Source organism: Dunckerocampus dactyliophorus, chromosome 10 (genome assembly GCF_027744805.1).
Source record: "Dunckerocampus dactyliophorus isolate RoL2022-P2 chromosome 10, RoL_Ddac_1.1, whole genome shotgun sequence".
In the NCBI taxonomy this organism is placed as follows: domain Eukaryota; kingdom Metazoa; phylum Chordata; class Actinopteri; order Syngnathiformes; family Syngnathidae; genus Dunckerocampus; species Dunckerocampus dactyliophorus.
Genome location: NC_072828.1, coordinates 1,498,982 through 1,519,979, shown reverse-complemented (window position 1 = coordinate 1,519,979; position 20,998 = coordinate 1,498,982). Strand labels below are relative to the sequence as shown.

The 20,998-nt window shown below is 43.3% G+C and overlaps 1 protein-coding gene across 4 annotated transcripts in view; it reads left to right on the top strand.

The window, feature by feature from the left end:
* tle2a (TLE family member 2, transcriptional corepressor a) overlaps window positions 1-20,998 on the top strand; it is a 69,399-nt gene that overhangs the window by 14,448 nt on the left and 33,953 nt on the right. For all 4 annotated transcript variants that reach the window (XM_054789652.1, XM_054789649.1, XM_054789651.1 and 1 more), the window contains exon 2: window positions 16,938-17,098. In XM_054789652.1, coding sequence (XP_054645627.1) covers window positions 16,938-17,098 — 161 coding nt within the window. The remainder of the gene's footprint in view (window positions 1-16,937; window positions 17,099-20,998) is intronic.

Sequence of the window (20,998 nt, the reverse complement as noted above, 5' to 3'; positions counted from 1 at the left end):
ATCCGAGGCGTAAACGAGGCAAGCGAGCCGGCCTGCATGCTAGGCTAAAAGCTAGAGCGACTAGGCCACCGCTACCAAGCCTGCTGCTAGCCAACGTCCGCTCTCTTGAAAACAAGATGGACGAACTAAGAGCAAGGATTACAGCTCAACGTGAGATCAGGGAATGCTGTGTCCTCACCTTCACAGAAACCTGGCTGACGGAGGATATACCGGACTCGGCGATCCAGTTGGAAACATTTGCTGCTTACCGGGGAGATCGGACTTTAGCGTCTGGTAAACACAGAGGTGGCGGCGTCTGTGTTTACGTAAACAAACGGTGGTGCACAGACGTACAGACGATGGAAAAGCACTGCTCGCAGGACGTTGAGCTGCTGATGGTGAAATGCAGACCTTTTTATTTGCCTCGTGAGTTTAGCGCTGTGTATTTAACTGCTGTTTACATCCCACCACGAGCTAACTCTGCTAACGCACTAGGCCTCCTGCATGACATCATTGATAAACACGAGACCAAACACCCAGACGCTGTATTTATTATATCTGGCGATTTCAACCACTGTAACCTCAGGACTGTCCTCCCCAAATATTACCAGCATGTGAGCTTTCCCACAAGGGAAAATAACATCCTGGACCAAGTCTACAGCAACATGAAAGGTGCTTTGAAGGCTGTTCCAAGACCCCACTTTGGAAAGGCTGACCACATCTCTATATTCCTTTATCCAACATACAGACAACTTCTTAAACAAGCTCCCCCTGTAAGTACAGCAGTTAAAGTATGGAATGAAGAAACTGATCAAGTACTTCAGGACTGCTTTGGCTGCACAAACTGGGATGTGTTTAAAACTGCAGCGGGGAGGGAAGATTGTACTGTTGATTTGGATGAATATGCTTCCACTGTTACTGGCTACATTAGCACATGTATAGAGACTGTTACCACCACCAAGTATTACAGAAAATACCCTAACCAAAAACAGTGGATGAACTGTGATGTAAGGGCTAAGCTACGTGCTCGTTCAACTGCATTTGTCATGGGCACCGCTGATGACTACAAAAAGGCCAGATATGACCTGAGGAGGTCCATACCAGAGGCCAAGAGACAGTACAGACAGAAGCTGGAGGGCTACTATTCCACCTCAGACCCCCAGCGCATGTGGGCGGGGCTCCAGCACATCACAGACTATCGACAGCGGAGTAGCGTAGCCACGTCCAGCCAAACCACACTTCCAGATGAGCTGAATGAGTTCTATGCCCGCTTTGACACCCAAACTCCTGATGAGCAGAGAGGGTGGCTGAACCTGGGGAGCACACAGGACTCACCTCTCATGGTGACATCAGCTGATGTGCGCAGGGTTCTGAACAAAACAAACCCACGAAAAGCAGCAGGGCCAGACAACATCTCAGGACGTGCACTTCGGGTTTGCTCATCAGAGCTAGCTGATGTGCTTGCTGACATATTTAACCTGTCGCTTGCACAAGCATCTGTACCGACCTGCTTTAAGTCCACCACCATAGTGCCCGTACCCAAGAAGAGCAACGTGACCTGCTTGAATGACTATCGCCCTATAGCACTCACTCCTATTGTTATGAAGTGCTTTGAAAGAATAGTCATGACCCACATCAAAAAGAGCATCCCGGCCACTGTGGACCCTCTACAGTTTGCATATCGCCAGAACCGGTCCACGGATGATGCAGTCAACACTGCCATCCACACAGCCCTTTCTCACCTACAGGGCCAGGACACATATGTCAGAATGCTATTTATAGACTATAGCTCTGCTTTTAATACAGTCAGCCCCCACAAACTCACAAATAAGCTCCTCACACTTGGCCTGTCACCCTCCCTCTGTAACTGGGTGTTTAACTTTCTAACAGGCAGGCCCCAGTCAGTCAGAGTCCACAATCACACATCCAGCTCAAGAATTGTGAGCACTGGGACCCCACAGGGGTGTGTGCTGAGTCCACTCCTCTACACGCTCTTCACCTACGATTGCGTGGCCTCCCAGAACAACACCAGCATCATTAAATTTGCGGATGACACTACAGTCATCGGCCTGATCACTGGTGGTGTTGAAACATCATACAGAAGAGAGGTGGCGGACCTCATAGCTTGGTGTCGTGATAACAATCTCCTTCTCAATACAGATAAGACTAAAGAGATGATCATCGACCCAAGAACAAGGGAAAAGGAGCCGCATAGACCCCTGTTTATTGATGAGACTGAGGTGGAGAGGGTGAAAACCTTCAAGTTCCTTGGCACACACATCAGCGAGGACCTCACCTGGTCTCACAACACCCAACAAATTATGACGAAGTCCCAAAGGAGACTGTACTTCCTGAGAAGACTGAGGAAATTTGGCATGTCCACCACAATCCTGAGTTGCTTCTACAGATGCACTATGGAAAGTGTCCTTACCGCCTCCATCACTGTTTGGTACGGTAACTGTACAACACGTGATAGGAAGGCACTCCAGCGGGTGATCAAGACCTCACAGAACATTGTTGGGGCAGCCCTGCCCTCACTGCAAGACATTTATAAAACTAGAGTCCTACGAAGAACACACAACCTCATCAAGGACAGCACACATCCACAACACTCATTATTTACACTCCTACCGTCAGGCAGGCGCTACAGGAGTTTGAAGTCCAGGACCACAAGGCTGGCAAACAGCTTTTACCCACAGGCCATCAGGCTCCTCAACGAAGCACTCACACACGCCGCACGCAACACACGCACACACTCATAGCACTTTATTTATTTATTGATTACTTATTTGTATATTTATTTGTATGAATGTCTCTTCTTTTTGTTGTTGCTTAATTTATTGGTATATATGTTTATGTTTCTTATGTTCTTATTCTTATTCTTTCTCGTGTTTTCTTTCTTTTCTTGGGAGAATGAACAGAATAGGATTTTCATTGCATAGTATAACTGCCTGTTTTACTATGCACATGACAATAAAACTCTCTTGAATCTTGATTGAAAAACAAAACATTTTCGTGCATGAAGCTTCTACTTGAGTTGGTAATTTTGCCGCTATATGCGGTCAGATATTGACCAAGGGAGACAAAATGGGTGGCCGCTGGCCGCGTTGGACAGGTGACTGCTATACACAGGGTCTATAACATGTACATTTGCTGCGGGGGATTTTTCAGTGGCCGCTATAGGCAGGTGGCCGTTCTATAAAGGTGGCTGCTAAGACAGGTTTGACTGTATATCGTATGTCGATACTCAACCTAAATATATTGGGATATGAATTGTAGTTCATATTGCCCCGCCCTAACCATGTGTGTGACCTAAAACACGAGTCTATTCATTTTGTCGGGGATTACATTGCCTCGGTTCTTTGTGTGCAAAACCAAAAAAAACCAATTTAATAGTGATTAGTAGTAGTAGTAGTAGTACTTTATTAATCCCATAGCAGGGAAATTCACCTGTTACAGCAGCAAGCAAGATACACAAGTAAAGAATGCATAGTGACAGAGTGAATACAAAATGGTTCAGGTGTTGTAGAGCCTGACAGCGGTCGGTATGAAGGACCTGCGGAACCTCTCCTTCTTACACCGTGGGTGTAACAGTCTGCTGCTGAAGGAGCTGCCCAGGGATATTATAGGGTTTAGAATATCAAGAATAGGCATGTATTATCGACCAATTGTTGCCGGTTTTTACCAATCGTGGGGGGGCGGGGTCTTTGAAGGTAACCACTGTGAATAGCGGGGGTCTACTGTATATGCAAGCTTCTTGCATTGTGCCTCCTACTTGGGAATCTTCCACTAAGAGGCTTTTCTTTGTGCATTTGTTTCTCTTTTGTCCTCCTCAGTCCTCAGTCACAAGTGTAGTTAGTGGGTTAGTTGCAACAAACTCGGCAGCAAGTGCAAGGCCAGCTCCACCGCCCGAGGCCCAGTTTACTCCAGCTCTTCATCATCGCCGCTGCCCACGTGTGAGCGAGGCCATCCGTCAGCAGCTCGCCTCCTTTTGCTCGGCCAGCAGTTAGAGGGCAGAGAGAGAGAGAGAGAGAGCAGGAGAAAACGAAGGAGAAGAGGCTGGAGGGATTTCTGGTATACTCAGGCTGCCGTGGAGGTGTGCGTCCCGGTGGGATCGGCAAACGAGGGAGGGGGGATGTGAGTTTGGGGGGTGTGAGAGTTGGGGGGGTGGGGGGTGTTACCTAATAAAAGAAGGCACGTCCAGCAATTAAAGTGGCTGACAGGCAAACTGGGGTGATCTGCTAATGTGGGCTGACAGCAGGGAAATTTAAATAAGGAGGCTTGCGGGAGAAATGAGGCTGTGGAGGGGTTTGTGTGTTGTTGGGGGTGGCGGCGGGGGGGACAGCCTGAGAAAGAAGAGATGTATGGTGCTAATGAAACAGGTGCCTGGCTGGCAGCCGCCCCCCTCTTAAGTGCAGGAGTCATTGAGAGATTAGCAATATGTTTCCCCAGATTGGAGCCAAATGGAGAGAGGTGGTGCTCCAAGAGCAGGGGTGGGGTCAAAAAATATACATATATATTCTAGAGATGCACCATCTTTATATCTACTGTTTAAATTTACATTTAAGGGTAGTTTGTAGGGGTGCAACAATTGGTATCACAAATAGTGGTTGCTCATGAACGATTTTGGTTCATTTAGAACGATACGATCCGAAACGATTCAGTAACTTTAAATCGATTCAGTAACTTTTAAGCCAAAAAATTCAACCAGTGTGACTGTGAAATAAATACCTCGGTACTGGACAGTGCAGGTGACGTTTTTTGTAAGGGAATCCGGTATAAATGATGAACAATGCTGACATACTTAAGAATAAGTGATCAATGAGTACAAAAAATGAGTTAAAAATGAACTATAAAATCGGGATGAACAGAGGGTGGTATGGTGGTTATGAATGATTTACTTTAAATAGTGCCAACCAAACCTGCACTGTGCACCCAAAGGTGAGGGACATGATGCAAATGAATGTGGTATGGTATCTTTAATTAGGTGTTGAAACGTTCTCACCTGTATGGGCCGAAGGACGCGCTTAAGAGACACTGAACAGGATACCGTGGTGTGGTGGGTTTATGATAAGTTTGGTAATGATGAGAGCAAACAGATACTTTGCATGTGACGCGATGGCAGATGGCGTGCAGCGGTGTCAGGAAACGTGGTCATGTAAAAGAAGAACACACAAGAAACGCGAGTGTAAATGTGTGACAAAACAAATAAACGGCCAACAAAAATAATGGCTTCCCAGCCTTTGCTCTCTCCTCCGTCCTCCCCGGCACAAGCAAGTGCACGCCATTTATTGCTTCCGCGTACGTAGGCGTATGTTTTGACCTGGACACGCCGTGCTGGATGATGTCACTAAGCGTCACTGCTACTGGACCGTAAACTACCGTCCAGAGGCGTACAAAACGTCCTCACTTTGCATATTGTCCCCATAAATGTCACTTAAAAGGAGGTTTCAAATAAAGACAGATGAGTTAAATATGACTACTGAATGAAGTGAATGAACTGACCAAAAGAAGAAAAAGCAAAACTGTTTTTCACAGGTCCGCTACAACTGCCGTGACCACCACATACGCGGAAGACCGTGACGTCACAGACTGAATTTCTTTTTCGTCTTTATAGAGTCTTTATCATTAAAAGTGCTTGAAAAACACACATCCATATAAAGCCTGGCGTGCTTAAATCCAATCTTTGTTTCTTCGTATCAATTCAATCGATATATGTCGTCCAGATTGGAAACTTGTTAAACACACGTCCATGTAGTTGGATCGTAGGAATATAAATCGATGTAGCGAATGAACCGTTACACCCCTAGTATTTCGTGCACACCTGGAGGTAAGAAGGACAGGACCAAATTAGGATTTGACCAAGTGTACCTGTTGATTAGTCCTAGTCAAATATGATGACATGACTACTATCAGGAGAACCAGAGTATAGAGGGGGAGGGGCCACCTGCTGTGGCCCAGCAAGGTGCACTGTATTGGGGCACATGCCCTGAGCAGCCGGTGTGACGCCAGGTCTCAGGCAAACCTTTTGCACTTTTCAAACACGGTGGTGCTGGCGTTTCAGGTGGCTGATGAGGTGTTTTCTGTGTGCTCCGTGGGACACAATGTCCTTCGTCTTAAAGTGAATGTTTGTTTACAAGTTACGACAGGCTGTTAACGTCACAGACAGGAGAAAAAGGGAGCGCTTCATTTGCTCACCCGCACAGTACGGGTAAGCTCGCCTCATTGGAGCGTTTTTAAAAATGATGGGCCATCGGTGTTATTGGTACAACGTCCTAATTCCCTGATCATGCTCTCCTAAGATGTATACTTTAAACATCTGGGGCTCACCAACAGTGTAGCTGAATAAATGATTTGGGATTTATATAAAATATGAACAAACTCCTCATAGAAAGCTTGAGTCCATGTCCCTCTCCGTCACATAGATCACGCTGCCTGTGGTATCAAAGCCTCGTCTTCCTGGAGCTGCTGTGATGCAGGCCCGACAATTGCTGCAATTACTTGGATAGTTCTTAAGGCTTATGGTCATTTAAGAATATCCTGTTGCTGGCTACAGCTTCCATGTTAAAGGTAAAAAAAAAAAAGGGAAATGTTGGGCTGGCCAGATTAGCCATAGTTGATCCCATGTCCGTCCTAGAAGTTTGACCTTTTGTCTTGACTTTATTTATGCAAATAGAGTTGTTGCCACTGTGCGTGACTCTGAAGAAACCACATTGGGGCTCAGGGTTCCTTCACCCCAGGTGGTAGGCGGATGTCAGTGGGGTGGACGGGGGCTTAGGGGGACTTAAGAAGTGTAGTTACGCCCCTTTATCCACAGCATGGCATGTACTCTGCTCTGTACGACTCAACTCTATGAAAACCAGATCCAGTTGTACCTCACTACGTCGTGGTTGGAATATTGCTCCCTCATTGTATCACGGGTTTTCCAAAAATAATTAATAGATGATTGTTGTTTGTGGTTGAATATGGCCAATTATTCGTTTAAAAAAAATGCAATTTAAGGAAATTGTATACATTCTTGGCCTAAATGAAGTATTTTCAAGCATAAAAATGGCTAAATGAACTAAAGCCCAAATACACAGCAGAAGGAACATTCTAATTGTGAATGTAGTATGCTACAATAGCCACTAGGTGTCGCCAGAACATGAGCCACGATCTCCAGAACAAGCAGTTATTGTAGGTTTAAATTATCTCACACAATAATAATAATAACACAATCGTAATAATAACAACAATAATCATTAATAACAACATTCTGTTGTTCGTTCCTAGTGCCTCATTCCCACTCATGCATTCAATGCAGCTTGGTTTACGGGCCCGAGTGCCGCACAAGCGTCACATCGCGGCCGTGGCACCCATGTGATAACCATCACGTCCCCTATTCTACATGGATGCACAAATTGCGTGTCAGCGCGAGGCGCGGGATGCACGATGGTGGATGTTCCCTTTTGTGCGAGTGGAGGCCGCTCATGTGAAGGCAATAAAGTGCACATGTGCTCGTAAATACTTTGCAGAAAGCTGCATCTTGTACGCATCCGCCGTCTGAGGTGGCGTGTGTGGGCGTGTTGTCTGCGCCGTGTGTGTGTGTGTGTGCGTGTGTGTTTGTGTGAGTGTGTGTGTGAGTGCACATTTTTTGCCCAACAAGGATGTGAGGTCATTGCGGTTTTGTTGCCTGCGGTTTACAAGCAACTCAAATGAAAACAGCGGGCACGGCCACACTTAGTCGACTCCACAACAGGCACGCTGATTCGAGCGTCTGCGCGTTGTCTGAGTAATTGTTGCAGTACGTTTGCCACAATATTGATTGTTCTGCTGTCAGAGGCTGTACACCAAAAATACATTCAACTGAATTGGCACGCTACATTTGGGTGGTCCAGACCCTACGTAGTGCAGTCCGTTGATTGTTTGAGCTGGAAGAGAACATAAAATGTGCCTTTTTTGCCAGCAAAGCTTTCCGTCCTTTGTCTCAGAAAGCCGTGAATCAATCTCACACACCTCCTCATCATCAAGCCCGTCGTGTAATCATCAAAATTAACCTCCTTGACCTCCTTCACGCATTCACTCCCAGCCATTTGTCATAAGACAACCCCTTCTGTAGCAACCATTTGGACTGATCTTTCGAGGCACACAGAATATTGTGTTCTAAGGTTATATAAACATGGAACCTACCAAAAGAAACATTACACTCCCCTCTTTCATTAGCAAAAAAGAGTTTGAACCTACCTTTTTCCGTTCTTTAGTAATCAGCAGTAGAACATACTGTAGGTAAGTTTCAGGAAAATATCAGTTCCTGACTAAGCACAAAAACGGGGTTGTTTTACATCAAAATAACAATTTATTTATAAATATAACACCATTAACTATTTACAAATTCCACATTTGGAACTGAACTATGTGTGTGCATGTGCGCGTGCTGTCCCTACAACGCGTAACTTTCTGCACGCTACACTAATCCACGCTCTCTCACTTCCTCCTTCCTGTCATGCGTGATTTTTACCGTCCACACAATCCCTGCCAAGCTCTTATCAAATACATTTCTTGCACCTAGTGGCCGTTTTTATGTCTTAAAATTGCTCTGAAATCCATTCATGGGGAGTTCCATCATCACTTCCTTTTGCCTCTTACGCAAAAAAAACGTAAAAGGCGTATAGATACGTTGTTGGAATCTAGTGTTGGGTTTATAAAAACATATAACTACGTCGTTGGTATTGCCTGGGACACATTGTCTATGCCCAGACACGCCCAAGACACGACTACAGCCGCTAACAAAATGCACACGCTTCATTTGTTTACATTGCGTGTTAGCCACAGGAAGAAAGATTTGCACATGTATGAAATATTTGTCATTGCACTCAAGACCATACAGTGAAATGACCACAGCTGCTCTGTTCGATAAGAGCAGAGGTGTCCAAAGTTCTTCCCATTTTTGCTGTTTATTTTATTTTATTTTTTTTTTAATATTTCAAGTTTCACCTGAAATAATCTTTGTAAATTTTCTTTTGGTAACATTCTGACTTTATTCCCACCATATTAGAACCTTTTCCCCGAACCTAATTTTACCAAAAATACAGCTTCATTTTGTTTTTCTCATATTACAACATTTAAAAATGAACACATTTTTTCTTTAATATTTCAGCTCCATGCTACTAAAATGACATTTTTTTTTCATAATACTGCAAGTTTATTCTTTGCAACTTTTTTTTCTTGTTAGAATACAATGAGTTTCTCTTTAATATTTAGACTTTATTCTTGTAAACTTACAGCAGTTTTTTGCCAACTATTTGAATATTCTCTTTGTACATTTCTTCTGGTAGATATGGCTTTATTGTCATAGAACTGTTTTTTCCATTTTTGCTGGGTTTTTTTACTTTCCAACTATTTGAATGTTCTCCTTGTAGATTTCTTTACTTTATTCCAATAATATATTGACTTTATTCTCATAGCGTTATCACTTTTTTCAAAAAATTGCAACTTTGTTTTGTTTTTCGCGACTTATTTTTTTTCTTTTTTCTTTCATTTTTCAACTCATGTTACGTTATTCTTTAAAAATGAAGTCTTTTTCTCCTTAATCCCTCGTTTCTCACACTATTTTGATTTTTTTCTTGTAAAATTACTGCAAATTTTTCAATTTTTGCCATTTTTTAAATTTTCAAAATGTTTCACCTTTCTTCGTAAATAATCGTTGTAAATTTTCTTTTCGTAACATTATGACTTTGTTCCCACAATATTATAACTTTCCCCGAGCTTAATTTTCCAAAAAATACAACTTTATTTTGTTTTATTTCTCATATTACAACTTAAAAAACATATTTTTTCTTAAATATTTCAACTCCATGCTACTAAAATGACATTTTTTTTAATATTGCAAGTTTATTCAAATAAAGCTCCAACTTTTTTTCATGTTAAAATAGTGTTTCTTCAATAATTTATGACTTTATTTTTGTAAAAATTACAGCTGTTTTTTTCTCATTTTTTTTCTGTTTTTTTTTTAAAGATTTCCAACGATTTGAACATTTTCCTTGTAAATTTTTTCTTCTAATTATGACTTTATTCCCATATTTTAACTTCATTCTCATAACATTATAACCTTTTTTTGCAAACTAATTTTCCACAAATTACAACTTTGTTTTGTGTGTTGCTCATCAAAAAATCTTTTTTTTCTTTAATATTTCAACACATATGTTATTCTTGTAAAATTCAGACGTTTCTCCTCATTAGATTACGTACTTCTTTTGATATTTTGACATTGTTCATGTAAAATGTCTGCCAATTTTTTCGTTTTTGCTGTTTTTTTAGTTTTCTGTTTAAATTATATTTTAAGAATGTACTACTGGCTGATCTAAAAATAAAAAAACAGCCACAGGCTGCAACTGGCCCCCAAGCCACACTTTGGACACCCCTGGACAAATGTGTAAAATATTATATCAAAAGACAATCATATGGATGAATGATGTCGAACTGCCGTAGGGTAAAAAAATCCTTTTATCAGCCATTCAGGCTTGCAAGCAATGGCTAGTTTGGTTATGTGGACAACTGCTCATGTCATATTTTTTCAGACAAATGTTCATCTTTCATGTTATTTTGACTAGCTGTCTGCAAACCACCCAGATTGTGCCTGTGACCTCACTTTTGTGTCCCAATCCCTGGTCTAAGGGCAGACTGCGCAAAGCGTTTTGTTACCTCACAAGCCAGGGCACGGCAAGGACCGAGGGAGGGATGAAAATAACCCACCCTGGGATTTATTTAGCTGAGGCTAAGATCGATTCCTGCAGGTCACCAGGTTAGCGCCGGGACCTGACCTGCCGCTGTAAAGTCTGCCAGGGTTTTCCTGAGTGGAGAATAAACTAATGGGTTTTGTGTGTGAGGTCCTTAAAGGCTGAGCTAGCAGGCTGCTGCCGGTTCCAAAACAATTGCCTTCTTTTCTTAAAGAAGTGCACTTTTGCAAATTTTTTGCTCATCATCCACAATTACCTAAGACATGAACACACATCTTTCTCTGCTCTGTGCGTTCTAAAGATATAAAAACAGATAAAAGAGGCAGGTAATTCTTGCACATAATGGGACACACCTATTCCGCTGGTAATTAATGCACGGGACACACGTATTCCGCAGGTAATTAATGCGTGTAATAGGTTTCACCTATTCTGCAGGTAATTAATGCACGGGACACACTTATTCCGCAGGTAATTAATGCGTGTAATAGGTTTCACCTATTCCGCAGGTAATTCCTGCATGTAATGGGACACACCTATTCCACAGGTAATTAATGCGTGTAATAGGTTTCACCTATTCCGCAGGTAATTAATGCATGTAATGGGACCCACCTATTCCGCTGGTAATTAATGCACGGGACACACGTATTCCGCAGGTAATTCCTGCATGTAATGGGACACACCTATTCCACAGGCAATTAATGCGTGTAAAAGAACAAACCGATTCTGCCTAGAAAGCTCGCTATTAAAACACCTCTACAATTTATATGGTTTGATATCCATGATATGAACATGTAGTAACAGGCATATTTTTGATGAAATGTAATATTTTGGTCGTTTTAAGCAGGAAGGGTTTAAATGAGGGTACACCCATAAAATGTCTTTCCTCAGGAGTGTAATTGGTCAGTGTGTGTCTAGAAGGGAATCTGGCCACCACTAGGAGCAGCTCGTTCAACTACCTTCCATTTCCATATTTTCTCTTCCATGTTTACTCGTCTTGTCGCAACAATTTCTCTTTTCCAACTTTCTGGGTCACCTTCTTATCTCCTCTCCTCTCCTTTTGTTCCATGCTTCCTCCGACTCTTTGGTGTTTTTCTTATCTGCTCTGACTGGGGCGTACATGTATGTTGGTGTTGGCAGTGGCGGCCCGCTGTCATGCCAACATGCGATTTTGATTTTCACAGCTTTCATCCCTCCCCCTCCTCCTCCTCCTCCTCCTCCCGCAGCTCCTACGTTCTTTTTGGCATCTCCGGGCTGAGTGATGTTGCCGTTAATTAAATCTAATGTGTTGCTGATGTGTGCGACGCTCGCATGTGAGAGCGGTGAATTTTCAAAGGAGCCGGCGCCGGCGTCATTAGGAGTCTGCTTATGTGCGCTCGCTGTCATTATTATGATCCTATTAGACGGAACACAAGTTTTAGCGTGTGTTTCTTTGCACATCCACTGGGAGGGGAAGTTTGGCAGGGATGCAGATGGGGTTCCGAGATCTCTTCATGTGGCCGGACTGGATGATTCATCTGTAGTCCATGTTTCACAAAGACGTCAAGTACATTGAACAAATGCCTGGGTGGGGCGGAGCTGGCAACGCACATGAAAGCTTGCAAAGCTGCGTGACGACATGTCCAGATAAAGGGAAAAGTGACAGAGCCACCTCCCAAGGGAAACTCCGCACTCCATCGTAAGGCAGTGTTGTTTTTGGCCCTTTCTTATTCTTAGTTTTTGTCTTTTGGACAAAAATGCTGCTTGTTTGAGTTACATTTTAGTCATTTCTATATGTGATAGGGATTTAGTCGATGAAAACTCAAAATGTTTGTCTAGTTTTAGTAAAATAAATTATATTTTTTATGTCAAGTATTGGAAATTGGATGAGGAAAAAACACAGAGGGCACTCTCTCAGTATACGAATAACTACATCCAATTTCATGTGAATGCATATCAAGTTTGGAAATACTGGACATTATTTTATTTAAAATAAATATACAGGTACAAATCCCATAGTTTTTTGCATTTTTATTGCTCTTGTTGAGCGGTGACCCCATCCCACTTTGTGTGACGGTCCTTGGACGCACCATTCTGCGTGTTTACCCTTTTTCTTCCACCTCATGTTGCTCCCGAATGCTGATACTCTGTGGGAATGCATGAAGGTAAGGTTTGATGACGTTTTGTGCAAATAGGCATATTTGTTCGGCGCACAACAGCAAGTTAATTCATGCTAGCACGCTTCAAACAGTGACGTAATAATCTTCTCTCTGAAAAACAAAGTCCAGGCTGGTACTGGTGGATGGTGGCTCTGTATTCATTAAGTGCTTTTAATTTGATGTTCTTCCTGTCTTAGTTTTACACAATACATCATAAATAAGATCAGTTATATCGCTATGACACAGGAAGAAGGGAAAGACGTATGTGTTCATATCTTAGATCAGGATTGTGGATGATGGGCAAAATTGCCAAAACGGCACACGTTTCCTTTTTTAAAAGCTGTACAGAAAGCTGAATCATAGTGAAAGTGGGTTCAGCTTGCTGACGTGTACCATCACTTTTAACTTTGCATTACTGCAACATTCCTGACTTCTTGGATTATTTTGAGTCATGTTGGTCAAGTACAGTAGCTCTCGGCTTTTTGCAGGGCTTATGTTCCAGAGCCAGAATATCCGTTTACACTCTTGATCCAAATTTTAAGACGAGTTGAAAAATGGCAAGAATGTACATTTTGCACTGTTGGACCTTAAGGAGGTTCTAAGTAGAGCTTGAATAGAAGAAAATGACAGCGAGACAAAAAAGAAGCATTAAATAGAAATGGACTGTTCATCAGCTCATCAAAAGTTTAAGAGAACAACTCAAAATAAAACCTAAAATAGAAATAAAATGTATAAAAAAGGAGTGAGTAATGAGTAGCTGTGCCATTCTTGTTGGTTTGGGCATGCTTGATGCCAGGTTTCCAGGAGGCCAATGGGAATGTTGCTCCACTGTCTGGAACTGATGTCCATTTTTGTAACTCCATCCCCAAATGTTCTCCATTGGATTTAGATGAGGGAGCATGCAGGATGGTCCAAAAGAGTGAGCTTATTCCTCTAGAAGAAGTCCTTTGTGAAGTGCAGAGTTGTCCTGTTGAAAAGCCAGTCATGACCACACAGTCATGAGGGATGACCCCTGCCACATCTTCACATGGCCCCCTGTCGTTTGACGCCCCCGCGCAACCTGAAGCTCCATTGTTCCATTGAAGGATCATGATGGTAGAAAACGTCTCAGGTGGGATCTCCTTGTCATGCCAGTAACGTTGGAACCCATCAGGACCGTCAAGGGAGAATAAAACTTTCTTCCACCTTTCAATGTCCCATGTTTGGTGCTCTCCTGCAAATTCCAAACCTTGAAGGAGACCAGGCCTTTGAAGACCTTTTTTGTTCTTGAAACTCTTGTCTGATGGTTATTGGACTGCACTCGGCACCTGGAACAAACTTCATTTGGGCCGAGGATGGACAGCCAATGGGATCTTCCAGTGCATATCTTTTGGGTCTACCACTTGGCTTTTTTGCTCCACAAGCCTCAGGATGTTTTTCAGAAGGTTCAAATGACTGTCTTACTGCGTTTAACCTCGGCAGCAATGGCGCGCTGCGAGAGGGAGGCCTTGCTTATGCAGCTCAACAATCCCACCGCCTTCAAAGACAGAAAGCTTTGTTGCCTTTGCCATCAAGAGATCATGACAGTGTGAATACCTGACACTAAGTCACATTCAATACACATTTTTACCAACATTTTGCTTTTTAAAGGCTGTGCTCTGATGAACAGCCTATTTCACTTTGAAGGGTCCCTCACATGATTCATCAACTTGGCTTAGATATGTTTTATATATTTTTGGAAATTATGTTGTGCGTTGTTCGTTTTTTGAAAGCGGACGGTAAATTTGTAAAAATTATAGTATGTATGTATGTGTGTATGTGTGTATATATGTGTATGTGTGTATATATATATATATATATAGTATTTATAGTATAGTTATGGCGGGAGAAATGTTCAGACCGCCACAGAAAAGCGGCGTTTTCGGAAGTGACGTCGGCGTAGGCGAAGCGCTCATCTTAGGTCAAGTAAACAAACAGAAGATGTTTATGGTGATTATAGCAAAGATTTGAGCGATGTGTCATCTGGAGATGAAATAGAGAGCTTGCAGAACAGGGAATTAAGCCGTATTTGCTCAAACCACTGACGATGGGACTAGCGTGCCTGACGAGGAAGAGACACGTGATGAAGAGTGGTCGGCTTCAAAACAGAGTGGTAAGTGTAAATTACCTCGGAGTTGCTTATCCTTCAATTATTGTTGTAAACTGCCTTCTTAATGAGCATAAAGGGGGTGTTTATAGCCTTTTTTAGCTGCTGCTGCCCCCACTGCCGCCGTCAACATCCATGCATTTCTATGGCGTGTGTTCTATAATGCGTAGAATGCTTTGAATGCTTGTCGCCATGGTGGCAGAGTGTTTAGAACACAACATATAAATAAGACATGACTCGCTGTGTTCTGGGGCACCTTTGACATGGGTCGTCGTGTCCCTTCCTGTGTTATCAGCATCATCTCCCCACAGAAGAGCAGTTTCAGTGGCAGATTACTATCACCGCCCTGCTCCACTGAAAGACTGAGCAGATCATCCCCTCCCCCCACGCCATGCGGCTTTTCAACACAACGGGGGGGGGCATAAAACACGCCCAGGACTGGACTTAATTAAATATTGATGTGTTGCTATTATTGTTATTCATTATGTATTATTGGACTCCATATTTGACGTGATCTGTTCCATATTTATTTGTTTTTTAGTCTGTTTCTTATTTTTCTTGTCTCTTGTCTTACCCCCATTGGGTTGTTTCAATTTTATTTCGAGATTTAAGTGATTAAGTTCATTATGACATTTTTGCAGAGCTGATCCGAATGTGTGTACTGTGTAAGTACTGTGTACTTTCAAGCCAAATACTTCCTGTAAAGGTGCTCCTTCACAGCAGTCATCAGTGAAATGATCACTGCAAAGAACGGCATGCTTGCTGATGCGTCCATTTGGCTGTAGCTGCTTTTGTCCACTGCAGTCGTCTCCGGAGAAGAAAACTACCTTGCAGTATCACTTGGACACTGAGCAGCAAGCGGCAACATGATGATTTGGCATGACTACTACTTTGATGAAAAACAAACCGAACTAAGTCGACGACCCGCGTGTAGAAGCGTATACACCTGTGCCGACGTCACTTCCGCAAATGCCCCCTTTTCCATGACAGAAGCTCGCAAAATTTCCCACCAAAAAAAACAAACTATGTAGAACAAAATTGCAAGCAATATAGAACATATTTAAGCTAAGGTAAAATCATGTCAAGGACCCTTTTATGCTTCTTTTCAAAAATGGCTTTTTTGTCTCACCTCTTTGCATTTTCAACCTCAACTTGGAACCTCCTTAAGATCCAACAGTGCAAAATGTACATTCTTGCCATTTTTCAGCTGCTCTCAAGATTTTGATCAGGTGTATATGTGGTCCAAGAGAGCGGTGTCTTCCTTTCCACTTTCTCATGCACTCCAAACATTAGTAAAGTTCTAAAAATGAAGTCGTACAGAATGAGGTTTTAGAAGTAGACAATCTCTCCACACATGGTGTGCTGGTTACATTTGAAGCGATAGCTGAAGTCGGTGCTATCACTTCACCAACCTCGCCGCACTACTTGACCTCGCCAGAGCTTGAGAACCGGTGCGTCTCCGTCGGCTAGTGAACTCTGTGATGCGGACACAGACTCAGAGAGACGGAGAACCGCACCGCCCCGCCCCGGCCCGCCCGCCACCCTCATCGTCCAGCTCTCAGCCTTCTTTTGTCTGCTTGTCCCGCAGCATTACACTTCTGCTCGTAGTCTCCTAATTACTGCAGACCCCGCAGAGAAGGGAGCCGAGGCGCAGGGGTTCCGAGAGCTCTCCAGCCCTCATGGGGTCCCCGCCCCCCCACCGCTATGCATTTTTCTTTCTCCGTCTTAGAGCTGCGGTGAAACAATGTGTGCTCATTTGGCTAAGAATCCCATAGTGCTTCAAGTCTTTGTGACCCATTCACATCTGTCTCGGCTGCTGATGGCACTCCAGCGCCCCCGCTAACACCCACCCACCCCATCCCCATTCTCCACCCTGCATGCGATCAGTGCGATCATCATGCTTATGCCCCATTGTTGCTGTAATTGTTGCTATTGTATAGAGTGCTGTGTTATATTCAGATATGGTCTCTTCTCTGTCCTCAGGCACCTCTTCAGCCGCCCCCGGGGTCCTCGGCCTCCGTGGTGGCAGCCGCAGCGGCGGCCGCTGCAGCATCGGGGACCCCCCAGTCGCTGAAGCTGACATACCCAGAGACTTTGGACCGCATCAAAGAGGAGTTTCAGTTCCTGCAGACCCAGTACCACAGGTGTGTGCGTGCGTGCGTGTGTTTGAGTGACAGTTGTTGCCCAAAGGCATTGTGTTGTGGTTAATCCCTTCGCGCTCCCCCCAGGTTTCATGTTTTTGCAAACTAGCATGTCATGTTGGATTACATGATACTGCACATGCTTGCATGCTAGTATAACCGCAGGGTTGTGTAGCAGGGGTGTCACGAGACGACACACCAGATTGGGTCTGCGGGGACGAGATGACGAGATTTTAACTTTAAGTCACGTGTCACAAGATCTCGCAAGAAGATTCAAACGTGAAGATTTCTTCTTCATAGTTCTTTGTTTGAATAATCTAGGAAAAATAGCAACAAATACAAAAATAATAATAATAATAAAGAAAAAAATCTTGTGATAAATATGAATAAATAATAAAGGACAAATTTTGCGTAAATAATAAAAAATAATAATAATAAAGGAAAAATCTTGTGATAAATGCGTTAATCACTCAATAAATGAAAATGAACTGGATAATTTTGCCGTCCTCCATAGTGTCTTTTTTACTCATCTCTTGCCTCAAACTGGCAGGAAGAGAGTTCAGCACTTAGACGCTTCATAGAACAACAGCGTTCCATAGAACAATGGAGTGAGACCTCTTGTCAGTCATACATTCGCTTTTTTGCTTCCTCTTCCTGTCGTGTGTGTTCCTCCTTCCTCTCATGGTGCACTTCTGCCACCTAGAGGCCCTTTTTATGGCCTTAACACTGCTCTGGAGTTGCATCAGTGCCTCCTTCTACCTTGTAGACTTCATGGGGAAAAAAAAGAGTAAAAGACGTATAAATACGCTGTTGGGATCGGGCGCTCGGGCTCGCGCTAGTCGATGCGCGTGTGGATCCCAGTGCAGAGAAACAGAGTTCGCGAAGTAGCAAAAAATATTTAATAGAACAAAGGGTGTCCTCACCGGGAGGTACCACGGTAAGCAACACAGAAATGAGTCCAAAAATGGAAAAACCAAAAACACCATCAGCAAAGGCTGGCAGGGAAAAAAAAAAAAGACAACAAACGAGGAACGAAAAAACACTGCAGGAAAAGCCCAGCAGGAAACAATGTAGCCTTAGCATGAGAAACACAGGTAGCTGCTGGAGGTACAGAGCGGGAAATACTGCTCACGAACAAGAATACTAAAAGCCAGAAGGCAAGGGTGCAGGTCGAGGAAGGGAGCGGTCAGCAGGTGAAGCTGGGGGTGCAATCTGGCAACTGGTGATTGCTGCTGCCACGCTTCAGAGGTTCAGGTAGGTCATTGACTGCAGGTGCGACCAGGTGGCTCCGCCTCCGCGGCACGGAGTTCACAGCAACCAGAAGGCAGCAGAGCGACAGACAGAACGTAACGACGTCTTTGGTATTGAACTAGTTCACGTAAATATTGCATTATCGTGATATGTTATTATCCATGATTATGATGTGTTATCATAACATTTGTGGTTTATTTGTTCTCAATAAATGTTGACAATGATATTGTTTAGCGTCAATCTGTGAGACACTCATATTTTTTCATTGTATTTTTCTTAAAATTGTTAAGATCTCGTCTCGTGGACCCAATCTTGTGTATCGCTGTGACACCCCGAATAAAATATATGACAATATATTGCAATCTGCCAATAGAATTTCTACTACGTTACACTCTTCTGCAGTGTGTGTGTGTGTATGCTAGCGGCCCCGCCTCCACCCACCGAGACAAAAAGACTGTACGACTGACAAAAGGGCCCACTCTGTTCATGCCGCTGTTCTGTGGAACAAACGCGCCGAGGTGCTGAAAGCAATGCACAGAATGAACCCTCTTCCTGCCTGTTTGTTGGAAAACAGACACGCATGCACATGGCAATATATTGATTATCCACTCCTGTTTAATTTGGGTGATTCATTCATTCATTTATCACCATCCCAGGCCCAGTGCCCACGAGACAGTTATTTTCTGTGAGCGTGAGATCTTGTGACAGCCTTGTTGTGTGTGTGTGTGTGTGTGTGTGTGTGTGTGTGTGTGTGTGTGTGTGTGTGTATTAGCTGGTCGGTGTGCAGGAATACGTGAAGAATGCCTTTTGAATGAGGGATTTGGGCTGGCTGCGGCACCGCTCTTTCATCACCTCTTGGCACACCGTCACATAGCGCCACCCCCCCGCGCCTGCCACCACTCCTACCCTCTCATCCAGCTTTAATTTAGCTGGTCAAAATCCCACCAATCCCCCCCGCCTCCTACTTTTTTTGTCCTACTTCAAACTTCTGTGGTACACCCTCCCGTTTCCAGTCTTCAACCAGTGTGGCTACTACAGAACCTTGTGTGTGTGTGTGTGTGTGTGTGTGTGTGTGTGTTTTCTTGTTTAGACCATGTTGCAAGAACATTTTAGCGCTCTTTGATACATTTTGTTCATTAAAGATGGTAAAAGCAATCCATCATAGGTCAACATATGCTAAGCTATCTGTGCAAAACATCCACGTCTTAGCTGGGTGTTATAGCTGACAAAGCAATTTAGCATAACATCTTCTAATACTTGAACCTCATTAATACTGCAGTATATGAATACCATTTTTTTGTGACAATATGCCCAAGGCCAATAAAAATGAGCTATGGCCGAAAACACCGCACTTGGGACACCCCTGCCGTGAGACGTTGAAGACTGAGGCATGTCCTCACTAGGGAGCGGCATAATAACCGCTTAACAGTCGATTGACCGTTGCAAGTGAATTTCCATTCAGTAAGATTCCTTATTTATAAATGGAATATTTCGGGCGTTGGAGCATAGAAAACCGTTTATGACCTTCAAAATAATTTTTTTAAACATGATTAGAACCCTCTCGACATGAAATAACAGCCCTACAGTCACCTTTACACTAAGTAGACATAATAAGACATAGACTCACACGTTAGCATTGGGAGAGTATCTTGTTGTTGTTCTTTAGTACTTCATGCTCTGTAAATACCTGTACTTCCGGTGACGGCTGTTGTGTCATCAATGTAACATTACTGACACCTAGTGACCAGTGTAGAATACAGCCGTCCCTCGTTTATAGCGGTTAATTGGTTCCAGACCGCCATAAATGAATTCCATGTTGATAAATGGAATATTTTGGTAGTTGGAGCATAGAAAACCTGTTTATGACTTTTCTAAATACAGTTTTTAACATTATTAGAGCCCTACAGACATGAAATAACACCCCTATAGTCACCTTTAGACTCCTATTGGTCATTGTTTACAATGCAACTCTTATGCTAGAGGGACCTGAGACGGCTGCTAGCTGGCAAGTTAGCGAGCTAGCCAACCTAACCAGTTAGCCTTGAATTTATTTCTTCTAGACCTAAGAAGCCGAAAACATACCGTGCACACACAGGATGCGAGGGGAACTTTTTGGCTAAGTTTGCCCCCCCCTTCCTGGCTTGTCGTTTTTCTGCATGTTTGTCACATTTTAAACGTTTCAGATTATCAAACAAATGTAAATATTAGTCAATGACAACACAACTGAAGACTTTATGCTGTTTTGAAATAGAGAAAGGGAGGAAAAAAATCCAAACCTATACGGCCTTGTGTAAAAAAGTGATTGCCCCCTTCCAGAAAGAAAGTCATTGAGATCTATCAGTGTGGAAAAAGTTCTAAAGCTTTGGGACTCCAGCCAACCACAGTGAGAGCCATTATCCACAAATGGCCAAAACACGGAACAGTGGTGAACCTTCCCAGGAATGGCCGGCCAACCAAGGTGTGTGTCTCCCAGAAAAAGAACATGATAGCAACAGTAAAACATGGTGGTGGTAGTGTGATGGTCTTCAGGACCTGGAAGACTTGCTGTGATAAATGGAAGCATGAATTGTGCTGAAGGAGAATGTTGGTGACCTCAAGCTGAAAGCAACTTGGGTTCTGCAGCAGGACAATGATCCAAAACACACCAGCAAG